At 48.9% G+C, this 21,023-nt stretch overlaps 2 protein-coding genes and 1 long non-coding RNA gene across 3 annotated transcripts; 1 reads left to right on the top strand and 2 right to left on the bottom strand.

The window, feature by feature from the left end:
• Nucleotides 1-217: 217 nt before the first annotated feature.
• Nucleotides 218-3,108, top strand: Cdk20 (cyclin dependent kinase 20). The gene is made up of 2 exons (XM_045142673.1): nucleotides 218-1,304; nucleotides 2,187-3,108. The coding sequence occupies exons 1-2, from the start codon at nucleotides 268-270 to the stop codon at nucleotides 2,332-2,334; spliced, it is 1,185 nt and encodes a 394-aa protein (XP_044998608.1). The 5' UTR covers nucleotides 218-267; the 3' UTR covers nucleotides 2,335-3,108.
• Nucleotides 3,109-6,471: 3,363 nt separating this feature from the next.
• On the bottom strand, nucleotides 6,472-7,577 carry LOC123458522. The gene is made up of 2 exons (XR_006635704.1): nucleotides 7,508-7,577; nucleotides 6,472-6,951 (listed from the first exon to the last, which is right to left on the bottom strand). It is a non-coding gene; the product is annotated as an uncharacterized LOC123458522 (long non-coding RNA).
• An 810-nt stretch (nucleotides 7,578-8,387) lies between these two features.
• Nucleotides 8,388-16,230, bottom strand: Azgp1 (alpha-2-glycoprotein 1, zinc-binding). Its single transcript, XM_004666330.2, has 4 exons — nucleotides 16,072-16,230; nucleotides 14,386-14,646; nucleotides 10,039-10,314; nucleotides 8,388-8,940 (listed from the first exon to the last, which is right to left on the bottom strand). Exons 1-4 carry the CDS (start codon nucleotides 16,202-16,204, stop codon nucleotides 8,618-8,620), a joined length of 993 nt encoding a protein of 330 aa, XP_004666387.2. The 5' UTR covers nucleotides 16,205-16,230; the 3' UTR covers nucleotides 8,388-8,617.
• Nucleotides 16,231-21,023: the final 4,793 nt, after the last annotated feature.

Here is a 21,023-nt window from a genome sequence, read left to right as displayed (position 1 = left end):
CACGGCCCCGCCCCTCCGAGCGCGCGTTTCCGGTCACGTGGCCTCTGCCTCGCTCGCTGGCCCCGGGCGGCGCGCGAGCTCCGGTTGCGAGGAAGTAGCAGCCAGGCGGCGGACGTCGGTCGCTGATTGGACGCAGTTACGCATTTCCGGTTCACGAGTCCTCCGAGACCCTGAGCGGGTGGGGGGAGGGGCCGGGCGGCGCCGCTGCTAAGCAACCGCGAGGGAGGGGGTTGGGCCGAGAGCCGCGGAGGCCCGGGGCCCGGAGCCATGGACCAGTACTGCATCCTGGGCCGCATCGGGGAGGGCGCCCACGGCATCGTCTTCAAAGCCAAGCACGTGGAGACCGGCGAGATCGTGGCCCTGAAGAAGGTGGCCCTGCGGCGGCTGGAGGACGGCATCCCCAACCAGGCCCTGCGCGAAATCAAGGCTCTGCAGGAGATCGAGGACAGCCCGTACGTGGTGCAGCTGAAGGCCGTGTTCCCGCACGGCGCGGGCTTCGTGCTGGCCTTCGAGTTCATGCTGTCCGACCTGGCCGAGGTGGTGCGCCACGCCCAGAGGCCGCTGGCCCCCGCCCAGGTCAAGAGCTACTTGCAGATGCTGCTCAGGGGGGTGGCCTTCTGCCACGCCAACAACATCGTGCACCGGGACCTGAAGCCTGCCAACCTGCTCATCAGCGCCTCGGGTCAGCTCAAGATCGCCGACTTCGGCCTGGCCCGGGTGTTTTCTCCAGGTGGCGGTCGCCTCTACACGCACCAGGTAGCCACCAGGTGGTACCGAGCTCCCGAGCTCCTGTATGGTGCCCGCCAGTACGACCAGGGCGTCGACCTGTGGGCGGTGGGCTGCATCATGGGAGAGCTGCTGAACGGGTCCCCCCTTTTCCCGGGAGAGAACGACATCGAACAGCTTTGCTGTGTGCTTCGCATTTTGGGGACTCCCAGCCCCCAAGTCTGGCCAGAGATCACAGAGCTGCCGGACTACAACAAGATCTCCTTTAAGGAGCAGGCTCCGGTGCCCCTGGAAGAGGTGCTGCCGGACGCCTCTCCCCAGGCCCTGGACCTGCTGGGTCAGTTCCTTCTCTACCCTCCACACAAGCGCATTGCAGCCTCCCAGGCCCTTCTGCACCAGTATTTCTTCACACCTCCCCTGCCCGCCCACCCAAGCGAGCTGCCAATCCCCCAGCGTCCTGGGGGGCCTGCACCCAAGGCTCACCCAGGACCCCCTCACGTCCATGACTTCCACGTGGACCGGCCTCTTGAGGAGTCACTGTTGAACCCTGAGCTGATTCGGCCCTTCATCCCAAATGGGTGAGATGCTGGCCCAGGTCTTTGCCTGCCTGCCCACCCCTCCTCCCCGCCCCCCAGGTGCACCCAGATGCCCATTCCTCTCTGCCTCTTCCCGAAGCTTCCATGACCTCCCTATGGTCACGTGGGCCCCAGTCCACACCATGTCCTGTCCTTGAGCTTGCTTGAGGATAGAGACCACATACTAGCCATGACGGTGTCCAGTCTGGTGGAGAAGGAAGCCCACAGCCTGCTGACTCAGCCACCAGCAGTGAGCTACCACCTTGCTCAGGACCACTTCACAGGGGTGCCACCTACTGGAGATGTCCTCCAAGCTCTGCCTCCTGCTCAAGGGCATTCCCCGGTGGAGTGCCACCTGGTGAAGATGCCGAGAATAAAATGTCCAGTTGAGTACGCAGCTGACAAGGCAGACTTGCTTTTGGTTCTCAGAGCACTCTCTAGTTCAGTTGTTTGAGATTTATGTAAGAGCCCCAAGAAGTTCTGCCTGCTTCTTCCTCCGCTGTTCCTGTCAGGGAAAATGACAGAGGTGGCACTGTCTAAGGTTATACAGGTGATTCTAGTCAGTGTCATTTTTTGCCCTGGAGGCTTCCTGGGTGCTCACTTGGAAGTGAGGGGTCTGGAAGTCTAGGCCCAGAGATGGGTCCAGCACTGTCAGGCTTTTAATCACAGCCATGCCACAGGGGGAGGCTGACTGGGAGGCAGTCACGCAGATATGGAAAGTGGCATCTCTTGAATTTACTTACTCAGTAACTCCCAATGCAACCCCGGAAAAGAAAACAAACAAACAAAAGTAAAAAAATAAAAGAAAACCCTGAGACCCAGAGGATCCTTGGTGCAGTTTTCTGGTTCACCAACTTGCTTTTTTTCTTTTTTTTTCTCTATAAGATTGTCTTCCAAAGGAGCGAGTGTCTTTGGACAGCAGCACGCAAGGGCTCCCAACAAGGTTGCAACCTGGGGATCAAACAGTAGATGCCCGACTCCTTCAATTTTGCCAGCCTTCTGGGGACACAAGGCGTGGGGGCAGGGTGGCTGAGGCCATACCTCCGCTGAGCAGATGGATTCCTATTTTGTGTTGAGGGAAGAGACATCTAGTGTTGGGAGCCCCGACCCCCCCCCCCCCAATCCCATGCTCTGTGAAAGCCCTGTGCGTCCTGCACAGAACCCCGCAGGCTGACCACCACTGTCTCTGCCAGGAAACAAAGGCCGGAAGTAAGGCCCAGCAGCCGAGGGCTGTTGGTAGGAGCTTGGAGGCCTCCCGTGCCCGTGGCTCCCTAGACTCCAAACCTCTACCCCCTCCAGGCTCAGAAAAAAGATTTGAGGAACAGTTAGCAGTTAATGGTTGCTGGGGTTCGAGGAGACACTTCTTGGTGTTGCAGCCACTGGCAAGCTGCTCATGCCCTGGCATATAAGCCTCCACCAAGCTCTAGTTAAACCCAGTGGGTCACGTATGACACACGCACGCGCAGACACGCTTGATGCCAAAGTAGAACTAGGACAAGTTGGGAAAAAGTTGTGTGGGGAGATGATCAAAGTACATTATAAGTGAGTTGTGGAAACCTAAGAGTTAACAAGGTGTTAGCATTGGAAAAAAGAAAAAATGAGCTTTTAAACTTTATTTAAGAGAGAGAAAATGAAAGAGAATGGAAACACCCGGACCTATTGCCACTACAGATGAACTCCAGATGCATGAGCCACTTTGTGCACCTGGCTTTATGCGGGCACTGGGGACTTGAACCTGGGCCAGCAGGCTTTGCAAGAAAGCTCCTTTAACTGCTGAGCCATCTTCCCAGACCCAAAATATGCGATTTTCCCCCCCAAATATTTAATTTTTATTTATGTATTTATTTGAGAGAGAGAGACAGACAGACAGAATGGGCACACTAGGACCTCCAGCCACTGCAAACAAAATCCAGATGCATGCACCACCTTATGCATCTGGTTTATGTGGGTTCTGCTGAGGGAATCTTAGGCTTTGCCAGCAAGTGCCTTAATTGCTAAGCCATTCCTCCAGTCCAAGAGACAGTAGCTGTGTTTTCCCCAATAGTTTAGTAAACCTGCTAATCTTCAGGACTCCATTGGCAGGATACAGAGCGCCATCCAGTGTCCATAATGGGCAAGTACAGACGCCTACTTTCATTTTATTGTGGAAATGTCTTTCCTTAAGCAAGCTTTGAGAGGAGGGAGGGGTGGCTAGTGAGGCTGGGATCACAGTTGTGTTTTACCCTGCCTGTCTTATTGGTGGTCCTTTTTGTGGAATGGATAGAAGATGACCATGGAAAGACACATTTGTTTCTCCAGACCCCTCTATTCTCCCGGGGTGCCCAGTCCATTCCTCCCTATGCCACAGTGCCACTGCCACATTACATGCCTTCTCAGGCCCTTGTGATCCTGCCCTCTCAGCTCTCTGATTCCCAGCTGGGTAGGAGTAATCTTGTAGTCTCAGGGTGGCCTCGAACTCATGGCGATCCTCCTACCTCTGCCTCCCAAGTACTGGGATTAAAGGCGTGCGCCACCATAACCGGCTTTTGTTGTTGTTTTTGAGGCAGGGTCTCACTCTAGTCCAGGCTGACTTGGAACTCACTCTGAAGCTCCAAGATGACCTCAAACACTTGGTGATTTTCCTACCTCAGCTTCCCCAGTGCTGGAATTAAAGGTATGCACTACCAAGTGTGACTCAAAATATTTTTATTTATGAGAGAGAGAGAGAAGGAGAGGATGTGTGTCAGAGCCTGGCTGACACCAATGAACTCCAGATTCACATGCCACTTTGTGCATCTGGCGTATGTAGGTACTGGGGAAATGAGTCTGAGGACAGCAAGCCTTTAAGCCATCTCCCCAGCCCAGGAGTAAACTTTTGACCTCTAGTTGGTCAGTTATCTTAATCCTTCACACCTCCTTTGAAATGTGACCCCATCCAGGAAGTTGGCTCTGGTTTCTGAGTAGTTTTGTGTCACTCCCTGCCCCCTTCTTGATGTCTGGACGGAACTTAAGTCTTCTGAGGTGTCCTCCCATCTGTCAGCCCACTCAAGTCTCCTCTGGCACAAAAACCAAACTGCAGGCTGGAGAGATGGCTTAGTGGTTAAGGCACTTGCCTGCAAAGCCAGAGGACCCAGGCTCGATTCCCCAGGACCCATGTAAGCCAGATGCACAAGGTGGCGCATGCGTCTGGAGTTTGTTTGCAGTGGCTAGAGGCCCTGGCGTGCCCATTTTCTCTTTCTCTCTGTTTCTCAAATAAATAAATAAATTGCAAAAAAAGAGAAAAATCTCACAATCTCACATTTCAGTATTTCTCAGCTGTGGTCTACTTTTATTGACTCTGCGTTGCTCTTTGAGCTAAATATTTGTCCTTTTGTGTTTTATTTGTCCAAGGTGTTATAGTTTGGAACATCAACTGCTGCATTTCCTCCTTTTGACTATTTGGATTTTCTTCTTTGCAGGTCTCTACTGTTCAGCTCTTCTTCCCCTCCCCTCCCTTCCTGATTTTTTGTAATGTGGGTTTTATATGTACTCTTGTAAAAATATTTTTAATTTTTATTTATCAGAGAGAGAGATAGAGAAAGAGAGAGAGAGAGTGAATGGGCATGGCAGGGCAACCAGCCTCTGCAAATGCACTCCAGATGCATATACCACGTTGTGTAGCTGGCTTACATGGGTCCTGGGCAATCGAACTGGGGTCCTCTGGCTTTGCAGGCAAGTGCCTTAACCATTAAGCCATCTCTCCAGCCCCTATATGGAATCTTCTATGGACCAAAGGAGAACTTTCTCAGTTTTGACTTTCAGATTGGTACCAATGTATTTAAAAAGGTATGGCCTGCAAATGCAGACTTTTAGTAAAGATGATTGCTGGGCCTGGGGAGATGGCTTAGTGGTTAACGTGCTTGCCAAACAACTGTGAGGCTGTGAGTTCCAACCCCTAGTACCCACTTCAGTTCTGGGTGGGTGTTGTGACACGCCTGTAATCCCACTCAGGGGGCAAAGACAGGATCTCTGAGGCAAGCCAGCTCATTAGCCCAGCTGAATAGGCAAGGTCTGGGTTACTCTGCCTCAGTTAATGAAATGGAGAGTGACTGAGGAAGGCACTGGTCATCAACGTCTGGCCTCCACATGCACCCATACACACATGCACACATGCTCTATGCACATGCAGAAAAGAAAAAAAAATCAGCATGGGCTGGGGAGATAGTTCAGTGGTTAAAGAAAAAATAAATAAAAGAAAGAAAGACAGCTGACTCAGAATTCTGAGGGCTAGGAATGACTTCCTTAAGCAAGTCAGAATGCAGGGTTGATTTTGAAGTAAGTAGGAGACTGAGGACAGGATACACAGAGCAGTTTAGTTGGTTAAGTAGTTATTACTGTTTTGATACTGGGTCTTGCTAAGTAGCCCAGGCTGATCTCAAACTTGCAGCAATCCTCCCACTTTCACCTTCCAAGTTCCGGGATTTCACATGGGTGTCACCGTGCTTGACTTTAAAGGAGGTTCTTTTTAAAAAATAGTTTATTTTAATTTAATTTTTATTTATTTGAGAGAGAGGCACAGAAAGAGGTAGATAGAGAATGGGCAGGCCAGGGCCTTCAACCCCTGCAAATGAACTCCAGATGCATGTACCACTTTGTGCATCTGGGTTATGTGGGTACTGGGGAATTGAACCTGGGTCCTCTGGCTTTGCAGCCAAGCGCCTTAACCACAAAGCCACCTCTCCAGCCTTAAAGGATGTTCTTATAGGAAGAAGACACACATGCAAACGCAGCTGAGACTTAGTAGAAAGGTCAGGACAGAGCTCAGCACTGTCATTGGACATTTACATGTGGATGGCATTGGGCGATTCAATTGAAAATATATACTCAAAGGTATTTGGAAGGGGTCCAGGGACATTAAGGCCACTTCCTGCTTCTGTGGGGTGTGTCCCAGAGAGAAACAGCTCCCCAAATAAGGTCTCTGTGTGTTCTGAAGCCAATGTAATATGGGAAAGACTGAAGTGCTGGGTGAGGTCCAACAGGGAATCAGAGAGTGGTAGGGAAACTGAGGAACAGAGATGCTTGGGTTTGTAGATGTCTAGATCTCCACTGTTAGCCATTTCTGACCCATGGCAATGTCTGAGATCATCAGCAATGGACACCTGAATGATGCCCCTGGACAGGATGAGGCAGCAATTTTTGGGGTACCCCAAGGTAAAGATGTTCAAGGCAGAACACAGCTTCAAGTGGTGGTGTGATTTCAGTGTGGAATGTCCCATTGGTTCGTGTGTCTTCACACTTGGTCCCCAGCTAGTAACACAGTTTGGGAAGGATGTGGAGGCTCTAGGAAGTGGAGCCTCCTGGGTCATGGGGGTGGGCTATGAGGTTTACTTATTTATTTATTTAATAACTTTTTTTTTGCTTTTTGAGATAGGGTCTCACTCTAGCCCAGGCTGACCTGGAATTCACTATGGCGTCTCAGGGTGGCCTTGAACTCAGGGCAAACCTTCTACCTCTTCCTCCCGAGTGCTGGGATTGAAGGCACAACCAACCACTCAGCAGGCCTTGCGGTTTCATAGCCCAGATCCACTTCCTGTTCATTCTCTGCTTCGTGACCGGGCATGCAGTGTGAGCAACTGTTTCTTACTTCTGCTGCCATGTCTTCCCCACCAGGATGGGCTGTTATCACCTAGAACTGTGAGCCAAAATAAATCCTCCCTTAAGTTGCTTCTTGTCAGATATCTGTTCATAGCAACAAGAAAAGTAACTAATACAAGTAGATATGAAGAATTTCAGATGACTCATATACTTGAGACATAATAAATGTTAAAATCAACTCACTATTATATATAATTTTTTGAAGCAGGGTCTCACTCTAGCCCAGGTTGACTTTGAACTCACTCTGTAGCCCCAGGCTGTCCTTGAACTCACATCAATCATCCTACCTCTGCCTCCCAAGTACTGGAATTAAAGGCATGTGCCACCATGCCCAACTTCAACTCACATTTTTATAGTATCTCATAGTTTCAAAATACCTTTCTTGGGCAGGAGTGATGGCTCAGCGGTTAAAGGCGCTTGTTGGAGAAGCCTTGTGGCCTGAGTTCAATTTCTTATACCCATATCTCCCAGTACCCACAATTTCAGACACACAAAGTGGTACATATGTCTGGCATTTGTTTACAGTGGCAAGAGGCCCTATTTCACCCATACTTTCTCTCTCAAATAACTGACTAAAAACATTTTAAAAATACCTTTCTCTGGTTGGGGAGATGGCCCAATGGATGAAAGTGCTTGCTCTGTAAACATCAGGATTCCCAGCACCCAGGTAAAAGCCAGGAATGGTGGTGTGCATCTGTCATCCTAGTTCTGGGGAAGTGGAGACAGGAGAATTCCTGACACTTGCTGGCTAGCTAGTCTAGCCAAATCAGTAAGCTCCAGGTTCAGTGAGAGATCCTGTCACAACAAACAAGTGGAGGGCTACAGAGATGGCTTAGTGGTGAAGGTGCTTGCCTACGAAGCCTAAGGACCCACGTTCTACTCTCCAGATCCCATGTAAGCCAGGTGCACAGAAGTGAGGCAAGCACAAGGTTGTGCATGTCCACTAAGTGGCACAAGTGTCTGGAGTTCGGTTGCGGTGCCTGAGGCCCTGGCATGCCAATTTTCTCTCTCTTTAAAACAAAAAAAGCTAAAAAAGAAAAAAGAAAAAGAAAAAAGAACCAACCAACCAAACAAACAAACAAAAAATAAATGAAGAATAAATATCTAGTTTAGAAGGATTGGCATGGTGGTGTACACCTTTAATCCTAGCACTTGGGTGGTGGAGGTAGGTAATTGCCATGAGTTCAAGGCCACCCTGAGACTACATAGTGAATTCCAGGTCAGCCTGGGCTACAGCGAGACCCTACCTTGGAAAATCAGAAAAAAAACCCCCGAACCCAAACAAACAAAAATCCCCCCATCTCCCACGAAGCCCCCCCCCAAAAAAAACACAAGTGGAGAATGATTAATGAAGACACCCCACTCAACCTCTGGCCTTCACATGCATATGCACCATGTGTTCCCACACGTGTACAGGCACGCACATGCACGCCACACGGACACACGCACACATAAGACAAGACCTCTCTCGGCTCTGTTAGGCACAGGGATTATTGTGAGGCTTTACAGACCAGACGATGGGAAGTGTTACAAGGTGAGGCAATTTGGCAGGTAGAGCCAGGTCAGTGGTTAGCGTTCCTGTCCTCTGTCTCCAAACCCACCATCTGAATTCTCACCGCCCCTTCCACTGCTTTTCCCGGGGACCTCATCAGTGACATTGATTTCCAGAGTCCAGATCTCTTGTGTCAGAAAGAAAGGGCGACTTATTGAGGCTGCGCCCCCAAAGTGACTTTAGTCTTTGCTTTCTGCCTTTCATTCCATTGTACCGCAAGAGGCTGGCTCAGCCCACTGTGCTCTATGTGGCAGAAGTAGGGGGCTCTGTCTTCAGGGGGGACTTTCACTGTCACCCAGGACTGGTAAGTGCCATTTCCACTGGGAAGAGCATCTCCTGATCTGGACTTGCACACCTTGCCGGCCCTGCTCCAGTGCAGGCTAATGGTTTGAGGGTAGAAGTCACTGGCCAGGCATTTGAGTGTACTGTTTCTTCTTGGGACCACGTGGCTGGTGATTGACACAGTGGGAGGGACTGTGGAGGCAAAAATTTGTGGATGCTGAGAGCTTGGACCAAGCACCTTTAACCACTGAGCCATCTACCCTGCCTCTATGTATTGACTTTTGGTGGCAACAAATTGAGATAGGCTCTTGCTATGTAGCCCAGAATGGCCTTGAACCCTTTTTTTCCTTTGTTTTCAAGGTAGGGTTTCACTTTAGCCCACGGCTGACCTGGAATTCACTTTGTAGTCTCAGGGTGGCCTGGAACGCACAACGATCCTACTACCTCCCAAGTGCTGGGATTAAAGGCATGTGCCACCAGGTCCGGCTTGCCTTGAACTCTTGATCGTTCTGCCTCTGCCTCCTGAATGTTGGGAGTAATCCTTTTAAACCAGACATTTATTCTCCACAAATTAGACAGGAGGCATATTGCAGAAAGAAATAACGAAAGGATTTGAATCTGAAATGAGGAAGTTCCAACTGAAGTTGAGTTTCCTCTCTTCCTCTCCTCTCCTCTCCTTTCCTCCCCTCCCCTCCCTTGCCCGCCCTTCTCCTCTCCTCTCTTCCCCCTCCCCTCCCCTCCCTTCTTTTTTTTGCTTTTCTCCCTTCTCCTCACCTTCCCTTCCCTCCCCTCATCCTCTCTCCACCTTCCCCTTCTCCTTCCTTCTTCCCTCCCTCCCTTCCCTCCTTCCTTCCTTCCTTCCTCCCTCCCTTCTTTCCTTTTGGTTTTTTGAGGTAGGGTCTCCCTCTAGTCCAGGCTGACCTGGAATTCACTATGTATTCTCAGGCTGGCCTTGAATTCACAGTGATCCTCCTACTTTTGCCTCCAGAGTGCTGGGATCAAAGGTGTGTGTCACCGTGCCCAGCTTTCTCTTTGTAAAAATAATTTTTATTTGTGGGGGAGGGGGAGAGAGAGAGAGAGAGAGGTAGAGAGAGGGAAAGAAAGAAAGAAAGAAAGAAAGAAAGAAAGAAAGAAAGAAAGAAAGAAAGAAAGAAAATGAAAGAAAGAAAAGGTGCACACTGGAGACTAAGAGGTGGATGGAGCAACCTGAGATGGTCCCCTGGCCCCAGCCCGTGATTGCCTGTCTTCAGTTCAGTTGTGGGAGCAGGTAAGTCATAGAGAGATGAGTACCTTGCCGGTCCAGGTGAGACCTGCTGTAATTCAGGTGCCTCCGCAGCAGCCGGGGGCACTCCTCTTCCAGGTAGGCCTTGGCCCTCTGCACATAGACTCTCTCTGCCTCCCACTTCTTCTTGGTGTCCTCGGCTGCCGGGTCTAAGGGGACCCAGGCTGGGATCTCTGTGTTGAACTCGATGAAGTCCCGTCCGTCGTATGCGTACCTCCAGAATGCTCCACTGCTCCTGTTACTCCCGAGCTCACAGCCGAACATTCCCTGAAAGGTGTGGGACCCTATAACCGCCCTCCCCCGCCCCAAAGGGATCCAGTCAGCTGGGTACCACTCCAGCTGGGAAACTCAGTGCGTGCACACTCTGTAACCCAACGGGAGGGAAGGCTCTGGAAAGCTAAGCACGCATAGCCAGGCATACAGGAGACAGCGGAGGCTGTCATGTCATTCCAACAGGAAATGCGTTCTTTGAAGCAGGTGAACCAAGAGAGATACAAGGCTGGAGAGATGGCTTAACTGTTAAGGCTCTTGCCTGCAAAGCTGAAGGACCCAGGTTCGATTCCCCAGGACCCGTGTAAACCAGATGCTCAAGATGCACCTGGAGTTCATTTGCAGTGGCTGGAGGCCCTGACAAGTCCATTTTCTCTCTCTCTAGCTGTCTCAAATAAATAAAAAAAATTTAAAAAAAGAGAGATAAAGATTATTGGCAAATCCGGGCGTGGTGGTGCATGCCTTTAATCCCAACACTCGGAAGGCAGAGATAGGAGGATCACCATGAGTTTGAGGCCACCATGAGACTACATAGTGCATTCCAGGTTAGCCTGGACCAGAGTGAGAACCTACCTTGAAAAACTAAAAAAACAAACAAACAAACAAAAAGATTATGGGCAAACTTCAAGTCTAAAATTTATTTGTGTGACAGAGAGAGAAGAAAGAGAGGGAGAGAGAGAGAAAGAATGAGATGAGAGGGCATGACAGTGGCTCTTGTTGCTACAAACTCTAGATGCATGTGCGACTTTGTATATTTGGCTTTATGTGGGTACTTTGTATATTTGGCTTTATGTGGGTACTGGGGAGTTGAACCTGGGCTGGCAGACTTTGCAAGCAAGCGCCTTAACCTTCTTATCCTTCTCTCTCTCCAGCCCTCAAATCCTTTTTTTTTCTTGGATTTCTGAGGAAGGGTCTCACTGTAGCCCAGGGTGACCTGGAATTTACTGTGTATTCTCAGGGTGGCCTCAAACTCATGGTGATCCCTCCTACCTCTGCCTCCCAAATGCTGGGATTAAAGGTGTGAGCCACCATGTCAAGCTCAAATCTTTAAATTTTTTTTTTTTTTAATTTTTCAAGGTAGGGACTCACTCTAGCTCAGGCTGACCTAGAATTCACTCTCTAGCCCCACGCTGGCCTCGGACTCATGGTGATCCTCCTACTTCTGCCTCCTAAGTGCTGAGACTAAAGTTGTGTGCCGCCACGCCCAGCAGATTTTGCATCATCTCATCTAGTGGTGTTTATTTGTGTGAGTAGATGGTGAATTCTTTTTTTTTTTAATTTTTATTAACATTTTCCATGATTATAAAAAAATATCCCATGGTAATTCCCTCCCTCCTCCCCCTACCCCATGATGGTGAATTCTTAGAAACGTACCACAACTAAACCGAACTGCATATCCAATAAACAGAAATTTATTTCTGCTTTCCTATGGCTATAGATTACCTTTCTCTGAGTTCTGTGTGGAATTCATGTCACTATTCTCACAAACATGATGTGATTGCTTCTTCCTTCTTTTTGGTGGCATCTTTTCCATTTTTAATGCATACGCATGAACACGCATGTGTGTGAGTGCACATGGGTATGCTGGTGCGTGTACATACGTGTGCATGCTTGTGGAGATCGGGAGACAAACTCAGGCATCGTCCTCGGGTATGATGTCCACCTTGAGGCTTGGAGCATGCCCATTAGGACACACTGGCCAGCCAGCAAGCTCCAGGAATCCTCTTTTTATATTATTTAAAATAATGTAAAAATACTTTATTTGCCAGGCGTGGTGGTGCACACCTTTAATCCCAGCACTTGGGAGGCAGAGGTAGGGGGATCACCATGAGTTTGAGGCCATCCTGAGACTCCATAGTGAATTCCAGGTCAGCCTGGGCTACTGTGAGACCCTACCTTGAAAAACCAAAAAAAAAAAATTTGTTTAAAAAAGTTTACTGGGGGCCGGAGAGATGGCCTAGTGGCTAAGGCACTTGTCTGCAAAGCCAAAGTACTAAGGTTCGATTCCCCAAGTAAGCCAGATGCAAAAGGTGGCACATGTGTCTGGAGTTCGTTTGTGGGTGGAGGTTTTGGCGCTCCCATTTTCTCTCTATCTGCCTCTTTCTCTTAAATAAATAAGTAAATAAAATATAAAAAATAATTTTATTTATTTTGTTTATTTAGTCATTTACGTGAGATGGAGAGAGACAGAGAGAGATGCAGACAGAGAGAGAAGGAAAGAATGAGCACACCAGGGCCTCCAGCCACTGCAGATGAACTCCAGACACATGCGCCACCTTGTACATCTGGCTTTATGTGGGTCCTGGGAAGTCGAAACCTGGGTCCTTAGGCTTTGCAGGCAAGTGTCTTAGCCACTAGGTCATCTCTCCAGCCCTCCAGGGATTCTCTTGTCTTAGCTTCCCCAGCGCTAAGATTGCAGGTGTGCTCTCCTGCCCTCCCACATTTATGTGGTACTGGGGGTTGAACTCAGGTCCTCACACTTGTGAAGCAAGCACTTGACCGACTTAATCACTCTAGTCTTTTTTTTTTTTTTCCACATGTTGTCTCACTCTGAAGCCCAGGCTGGCCTCAGACGCATGGGAATATTCTTATCTCAACTTTCCAAGGACTGGGATGACAGACATGAGCCACCATGCCTGGTGTTTCCTGGTTAGTATTTTTCCAAGCCTCTAAACCCTCAGCCCCCTGCTGATGAATAACAACGCTGACAAGCTGACCTCCTTAGCACAGGTCAATCTGATTACAAAAGCAGGTGCTTGCCCAATCCCAAGAAGCGCTCTTGGCACAGGTTCTGAAAGCTCTTAAACCACCTGGGCTCAAGTCCCAGATCTCTGCCCAGCCCACCCTCCTTGCTGTATGAACTGTGTTTTACTTGTTCGTCTCTGAAATGTCTATGACAATGACAATAGCACTTTTTTTTTTTTTTTTTTTGAGCTAGGGTCTCCCTCTAGCCCAGGCTGACCTGGAATTCACTATGTAGTCTCAGGGTGGTCTCGAACTCTCGGCGGTCCTCCTACCTCTGCCTCCCGAGTGCTGGCATTAAAGGCGTGCGCCACCATGCCGGCCTTGACAATAGTATTTTTAAGGAAGTTATTTCAGCATTAAATGTGTCCAAACCTGTTCTTGGCATACAGTAAATGTTCAAAAAAAAATGCCCATTACTATTATTTTCTACTGCTGTATTCATCTCTCTATATTTTCATTCTTTTCTCTATGAAGAGTAAAATCACTTACCATTTATTTCTATTCCAGCTAGTTAAAATTCCCCCTCCCTTCCTCCCGCCCTCCCTCCCTCTCTCCCTTCCTTCCTTCCTTTTTCTTTCTTTCCATTTCTCTCTCTCTCTCCTCTTCTAGTACCGGGATCAAATCCAGGGCACTGAGGCAAATCCCCAGACTAAAGCTGCTTCCAGTGTCTTTCCCAGACACCGGTTTTCTTGAGAAAGGGCCTCACACAGCTCAGGCTGATCCTTTAATCCCAGCACTTGGGAGGCAGAAGTAGGAGGATCGCTGTGAGTTCGAGACCACCCTGAGACTACATAGTGAATTCCCGGTCAGCCTGGGCTAGAGTGAAACCCTACCTTGAAAAACCAAAAACAAACTAATAAAAAAGAGGGATGGTGTTCTTTAGGAATGATATCCAAGTTACACACACACACACACACACACACACACACACACACACACACTGTCAACTAAAAAGCATCATGCAAACTCAACTCTGACTGATTCCAAGGCTGGTTCACTCCCCACTGCTGGGCAGTGGTAAGTCTGAAACCCTCTCAAGTGAGTGGGATGTGGAGGTCAGAGGTCAGGGGTGCCTGCATAAAAAGCGACCCTGACATTACTTTGTGCATGCGCTGAGATCTGGCTGGGTGAGGACAGAGGAAACCATAGGGAAGGAGGAAGCTGGTGTACTGCACGGTGGGCTAGGATGCAGATAGACTTGTGCATTTCACCTGCTTTCTGTTCCTCCTTGAGGATGGACTGTTCCCACCCGCTGCATCCCCTCCACGCACAGACCTGGAATTCACTATACCTCAGGTGGGGTTAAGACCCTCCACCCCAGCAGCCTGCTCTTCACTGACCTTGACTGTCTTTGTAATAGCCCATGATGTCTTTCAGGGTCTCCAGGAAGATCTCCTCCCGGGCCCTCTGAAGTTGGCTCTCTTTCTCCCAGTCCTCCATTCCTTCTATCTGAGCCCACAGTCCCACGGGCTGCGCCCTGCCGCCGTCACTGTCGTAGCGGAAGAAGGCCTGGTCATTGAGAAAGGCGGTGGCTTGAAATCTGGGGAGGCCTTTACTGGGCCTGGACAATCCAGTGTAGAGAAAGACCAGAGAGTAAGGACCTGCAAAAGAAGAGGAGATTCTCAGGGGCGGGAATCCATGCGTGGGTGGCCCACTGTGGGCCACAGAGCACCAAGTGGGGAGACCTGGCCTCGGGGCCTCTTCCCCCTCAGCTCGCCCCACCCTGCTGTTGGCTCTCACACTGCTGTCTGACTCAGAGCAGGTCACAGGCCCCTATGATCTTTCTTCTTCTCTTTTTCATGTGCATGTTTATGTGTGTGCAGATGTTCACGATGTGTGTGGAGGCCAGAGGTTCTCAATTACTCTCCACCTTATTCTTTGAGGCAGGGTCTGCTGCTGAATCCAGAGCTCCCTGGTTTGGCTAGATTACCTAGGCAGTGAGTTCCAGGGATCCCTTGCCTCCAGCTTGCTGGCACTGGGATTATAGGCACCTGACATATTACGTGGGTGCTGGGGATCTGAACTGGGGTCCTCATGCTTCCCTAGAAAGCACTTAACTCATGGAGACATCTACCTAGCCCTGAATTTTTTTCACTGTAGATTTCAGAGTAAGATTCTTTCCAAAATTCTCTCTCTTGAGCTGGAGAGATGGCTTAGCAGTTAGGGTGCTTGCCTGCAAAGCCTAAGGACCCATGTTCAACTCTCCAGATCCCACATAAGCCAGACACATAAAGATGAGGCAAGTGCAAAGTCGCACATGCCCAGTAGGTGGTACAAGCATCTGGAGTTTATTTGTAGTGGCTGAGGCCCTGGTATGCCAATTGTCCCCCTCTCTCTGTCTCTCTCCTCTCTCTCTCTCTCTCTCTCTCTCTCTGTGCGCACATGCCATGGCTCACATAAGGAGGTCGGAGGACAACCTCAGGAGCTGGCCCCAGCCTTCCTCCTTCGGTGAGGCAGGCTCTCTAACTGTGTGTTGCCGTGAATGTTAGGCTGGCCTTTAAGCTTCCAGAGGCTATCCTACCTCTGCCTCCCATCTGGCTGCAGGAGGGCTGGGGTTATTGGCACTTGTTACTGTGCTCAGCTTTCTGTGGGTTCTGGGGATCCAAATTTAGGTCATCTGCTTGCGTGGCAAACAGTTTACCCACCAACCGTCTCCTCAGCCCTCAGTTCAGAGTCTTGATTTCTTTTTTTTTTTTTTCTTTTGGAAACAAAGTTCACAAAAATCTCACTATGTAGCCCAGGCTAACCTCAGACTCCTGATTCTCCTGCCTCAACCTCCTGAGCGCTAGGCTTGTAGATGTGCACCGCCATGCCTGGCTAGGTTCAGATTCTCTGAGGTCACACTTAGCACGCACGAGTCCTGAATACTTCCAGAAGAGCAAGCCGAGTCAGCTAATAGCCTGGTGCACTCATTACTGCGGGGCGCACGGGAATCCCAGCTGTACCAGAGGTCCTTGGCCCATCATCCTGTCCTTTTGCCTTCCCTTCCGTTTTTCTCCCAACCTTCCCTTGTGTTTCCCACTCACCGGCTTGGGGCTCCTGGGGGACTGTGTGACCCAGAAGGAGGGGCAGAGACAGCACGATGGGAAACATGGCTCTCATTGCTCTCGGGAGGAAGGTCTGCGTAGGAAACTGGACTTTCCTGAGGCCTGGAGCCATGCCAGGGGGAGGTGTTTCCACGGCCAATCTGAGAGCCAGGAGGGACTCCTCCCCAGAAAGGAGGGAGAACTGACAAAGCTTCCCTGCAGAGATGTGATCTCCGGGATTGTACAGAGTCTGCTAAACCGAGCGCCCGCACAGCTGGCTTAGGGATTGGATGACAGAACACCCGTGGGCTTTTGTGGTCCGTGTGGTGAGTGGCAGGCGCCTGGGATATTTGTCATCCTACATTTAGTGTGACATCCCACCCTGGTGCCAACAGAGGGATTTAGATGCTGTCAAACCAAACTTCATCCCTTCCTTCTGGAAAGAAAAAAAATGTTTTGAGACAGACTTTCACTAGTCCAGGCTGGCCTTGAACTTGTCATATTGTTAATAAGCTTCAACTTCTGATCTTTCTGTCTCCATCTCCCAAGGGCTGGGATTATAGGTGCAGTGCTGGAGGCTGGACTCAAGACCTCATAGCTGCTAAGCAAGCACTCTGTCGCCTGAGCTACGTCCCTGGCTTTGGAAATATTCTTTTAAAAATATTTTTAATTTACTTAGTTATTAGAGAGAGAGAGAGAGAGAGAGAGAGAGAATGGACCTGTTAGGGCCTCCAGCCGCTTCAAATGAACTCCAAACTCCCCTCCCCTTCCCTCTCTCCCTTCTCCTCCTCTCCCTGCCCCTCCCCTCTCTCCCTTCCTGTCTTCCCTCACTGTCACAGTTGCATGCTATGGCATGAAAATAAGAGCCTGGATCAGTAGTACTAGGGTGAAACTGTCATTCTCCCGCACTCCATTCTGGCCCATCAGTGGTCTCTCTGGAAGACATTCACTTCTCTACTTTCCTAGTTATTTGTTTAATTTTTGTTTCTGTGAAACAGCGTTTCACTTTAGCCCAGGCGGACCTGGGAGTTATTCTGCAGCCCAGGCTGGCCTCGAGCTCATGGTGACCCTCTACCTCAGTCTCCTGAATGCTGGATTAAAGGCTTGCAGTGCAGCGGTGGGGAAAGCTCTTTACTGAATTCTATCTATGTCAAGTGTGTGTGTATGCCTGTTTGTGATGGGTTCCTGTGCATGTGTGTGAACACGGCTTGAGGAAGGCAGAGGTCAATGTTGAGTGTCTTCCTCAATTGCTCTCCACCTTATTTTTAAAAATATTTTACTTTTATTTATTTATTTGACAGAGAAAGAGGGGGAAAGAGAGAGAGAAAGAGAGAGAGAGAGAGAGGATGGGAATGGGTGCACCAGGGCCTTCAGCCACTGCAGACGATCTCCAGACACGTGTGGCCCCTTGTGCATCTGGCTAACATGGGTCCTGGGGACTTGAACCTGGGTCCTTTGGCTTTGCAGGCAAATGCCTTAACTGCTAAGCTATTCCCCCAGCCCTCTCCACCTTATTTTTAAATTTATTTTTAACATATTATATATATATATATATATATATATATATATATATATATATTTTTTTTTTTTTTTTTTTTGGACAGGTTATACTCTTTTATCCCCTTGCCTCTGCTCCCATTTCTCTGGGACCCTCCTCAGTGGGGTCACAAAGGCCTCAGTCAGTCCCTGTGAGATACTGGGGAACGGTGCCTCAGAGTACTCCGACCCACTCTGTGGCTCTTACAAGTTTTCTGCCGTTCCCTGAGCCATGGCAGGCCTGTTGACAGTCTGATTTAGTGTTGAGCTCTCCATAGCCTCTGGAGTTCTGCTTTGATGGGTTTTTGATGGGTTTTAACTGGTCACTGTGTTCATGTTGCAGATTCCTCTGCAATTTCTCTTGGGCCCCAGCAGATGTAGTACAGTCCACCTTATTTATTTTTATTTTTAGCTATCTTTTTAAATTTTTTTTTTTTGGTTTTTTGAGGTAGGGTCTCACTCTGGTCCAGGCTGACCTGGAATTAACTCTGTAGTCTCAGGTTGGCCTTGAACTCATGGCGATCCTCCTACCTCTGCCTCCCGAATGCTGGGATTAAAGGCGTGCACCACCACGCCCAGCTTAAATTTTTTTATTGACAACTTCCATAATTGTAAACAATATCCCATGGTAATTCCTCCCTCCCCCTACTCTCCCCTTTGAAGCTCCACTCTCCATCATATCCCCTCACCCTCTCAATCAGTGTCTCTTTTATTTTGATGTCATCATCCTTTCCTCCTATTATGATGGTCTTGTGTAGGTAGTGTCAGGCACTGTGAGGTCATGGATATCCAGGACATTTTGTGTCTGGAGGAGCATGTTGTAAGGAGTCCTACCCTTCCTTTGGCTCTTACATTCTTTCCACCACCTCTTCTGCAATAGACCCTGAGCCTTGGAAGGTGTGATAGAGATGTTTCAGTGCTGAGCACTCCTCTGTCACTTCTTCTCAGCACCATGATGCCTTCTGAGTCATCCCAAGGTCACTGCCATCTGAAAAGAGAAGGTTCTCTAACCAAAAGTGAGAGTAGCATTAATATGTGGGTATGAACATTAAGAGAAGTGCTTACTGGGCAGTTTGGTGAGCATAGTGTATACATTTAGCCAGACAGAAGCAGACGTTACACTCCTAGGGCTCAAGACTACCCCTGTTGTAGGTTTTCAGTATCAGGGCTGTATTCCCTCCCATGGAGTGGGCCTCCAGTCCAATTAGAGGGTGGTTGGTTTCCCCCATAACAGATGTGCCGCTATTGAACCCATTGGCTCATTTGGCCTGGCTGGCCAAACATAAGGCTTGCAGTGGCCACTGTTGAATATCTTCACTGGTGATTTCTCTCTCTCCCATTGAACTGCATGCAGAATGGATTGTTCCAGCTTTCTGACAGCTGGTCTACATGGAGGTGGTTTTCAGTTCAGCTCCAGCAGGGTTTTTAAGTGACCTTGCAGCCCAAGTATTCCACCTTATTTTTTGAGCAGGATCCTAAACCTGGAGCTCTCTGATTTGTCTAGACTAGCTAGCCAGACAGTCCCAGGGATCTGTCTGTCCCTGCCTCCCCAGTGCTGGGATTACAGGCAGGCACTGTGGCTTTTAACTGGGTGCTGGGGAATCTGAATTCAGGTCCTCATACTTTTCACATTACCCACTATACTATCTTCTCAGCTCTTCTCTCTCTCATTTTTTTTTTTTTGTTTTTTTGAGGTAGGGTCTTAGGGTCAGCTCAGGCTGACCTGGAATTCACTATGTATTCTTAGGGTGGCTTCATTCTCATGGTGATTCTCCTACCTCTGCCTCCCAAGTGCTGGGATTAAAGGTGTGTGCCACCACGCCTGGCAGTCTGACTTGGATTTTCTATGTAGCCAAGGCTAGTCTCAAACTTGTGACAGTCCTTCCTGCCTTTGCCTCTCAAGCGCTGGGCTTGGCGGCATGGACTATCACACTTTGTTCTGAGCCATCTCTTATCCCCACTGGCAGCCTTGCTCACACAGGTATGTTTGTTCTGGGTCACGAGTCTAACCAGGTCACTGAAGAAATTGGGCAAAGAGCATAAAGATCAGCCAACATCTCCAAATGTTGCTTGCCAACACTGGTCATCTGTGCTATTCAGGCCAAAGGTCCACCAAGGCAGGGGAAGCCTCGTCACATTGCTTTAAGAGGGTAGATTACATAGTTGTAACATTAACTTTAGGTCAAGTTATAAGTAAGGAATTTAGCAGAAAAACATCTCACGGCAATATTGTCATTTTAGGTCCAAGAGAAATAGTCTCACAAAGTCTCCTTTCCCAGAGTTCATTACCATATTTCATTCTCATGGTTCCTTCTCACAAGTCAGTGCTTGGAGAAAGGAGACAGTCAATAATTTCTCATTCAAATAGATTAATGGGTAAATAAGCAAGGGCAGAGAGAGGACAGCAGACATAGCTGAGACATTTGGCCAATTTGGTGGAAACAGAGTCCATGAAGAGTTGGCAGGCAGGGGTAATAAATATCAAAAGGATGTTGAGTTTTGGTGAGCTGCCAATCCAATGATTATGCCCGGTCCTTGGTTAAATGAGGAACATTCCAAGGTTGTGTCTTTACCCTCATGGCCTGTGTTTTCTCTTGGCTCCATTCTCCTATGTCAATGTTCTTTGTCTTCTCCTCCTTTTTCTTTAAAATTATTTTTGAATTTTATTTATGAGAGAGAGAGAGAGAGAAAGAGAGAGAGAGAGAGAACGGGCATGCCAGGGCCTTGAGCCTCTGCAAGTGAACTCCAGACCCATGTGCCACCAGTGCATCTGACTTTATGTGAGTACTGGGGAATCGAACCTGGGTCCTTTGACTTCACAGGCAAACACCTTAACTTCTAAGCCATTTCTCCAGCACTCTTTTTCTTGGTTTGAGACAGAGTCTCATGTAGTCTAGGCTGACCTTGAACTCCCTATGTAGTTGAGTATGGCCTTGAACTTCTGATCTTCCTGCTTTTACCTCCAGAGCTCTGGGATTACAGGCATGCATCACCAAACTTAATTTATGTGGTGTTGGGGATGGATCCCAGTGCTTCAGGCATGCTAGGCAAGCACGCTATCAATTGATCTACGTCCTCAGACTCTCAAGATAATTTTTTGTTGTTTTGAGGTAGGGTCTTGCTCTAGCCCAAGCTGTATGTAGTCTCATTGATGTAGTCTCAGGCTGACCTAGGATTCACAGTGATCCTCCTACTTCTGTCTCCTGAGTTCTGGGATTAAAGGCATGTGCCACTATGTGTAGTTTCAAGATAATATTGTTTTTTTTGAGGTAGGGTCTCACTCTAGCCCAGGCTGACCTGAAATTCACTATGTCGTCTCAGGGTGACCTCGAACTCATGGCAATCCTCCTACCTCATCTGAGTGCTGGGATTAAAGGCATGCACCACCATGTCTGGCCTCAAGATAATTTTTTAAA

The sequence above is a fragment of the Jaculus jaculus genome, chromosome 2, assembly GCF_020740685.1.
Source record: "Jaculus jaculus isolate mJacJac1 chromosome 2, mJacJac1.mat.Y.cur, whole genome shotgun sequence".
Taxonomy (NCBI): domain Eukaryota; kingdom Metazoa; phylum Chordata; class Mammalia; order Rodentia; family Dipodidae; genus Jaculus; species Jaculus jaculus.
This window is presented reverse-complemented; position numbering and strand designations above follow the sequence as displayed.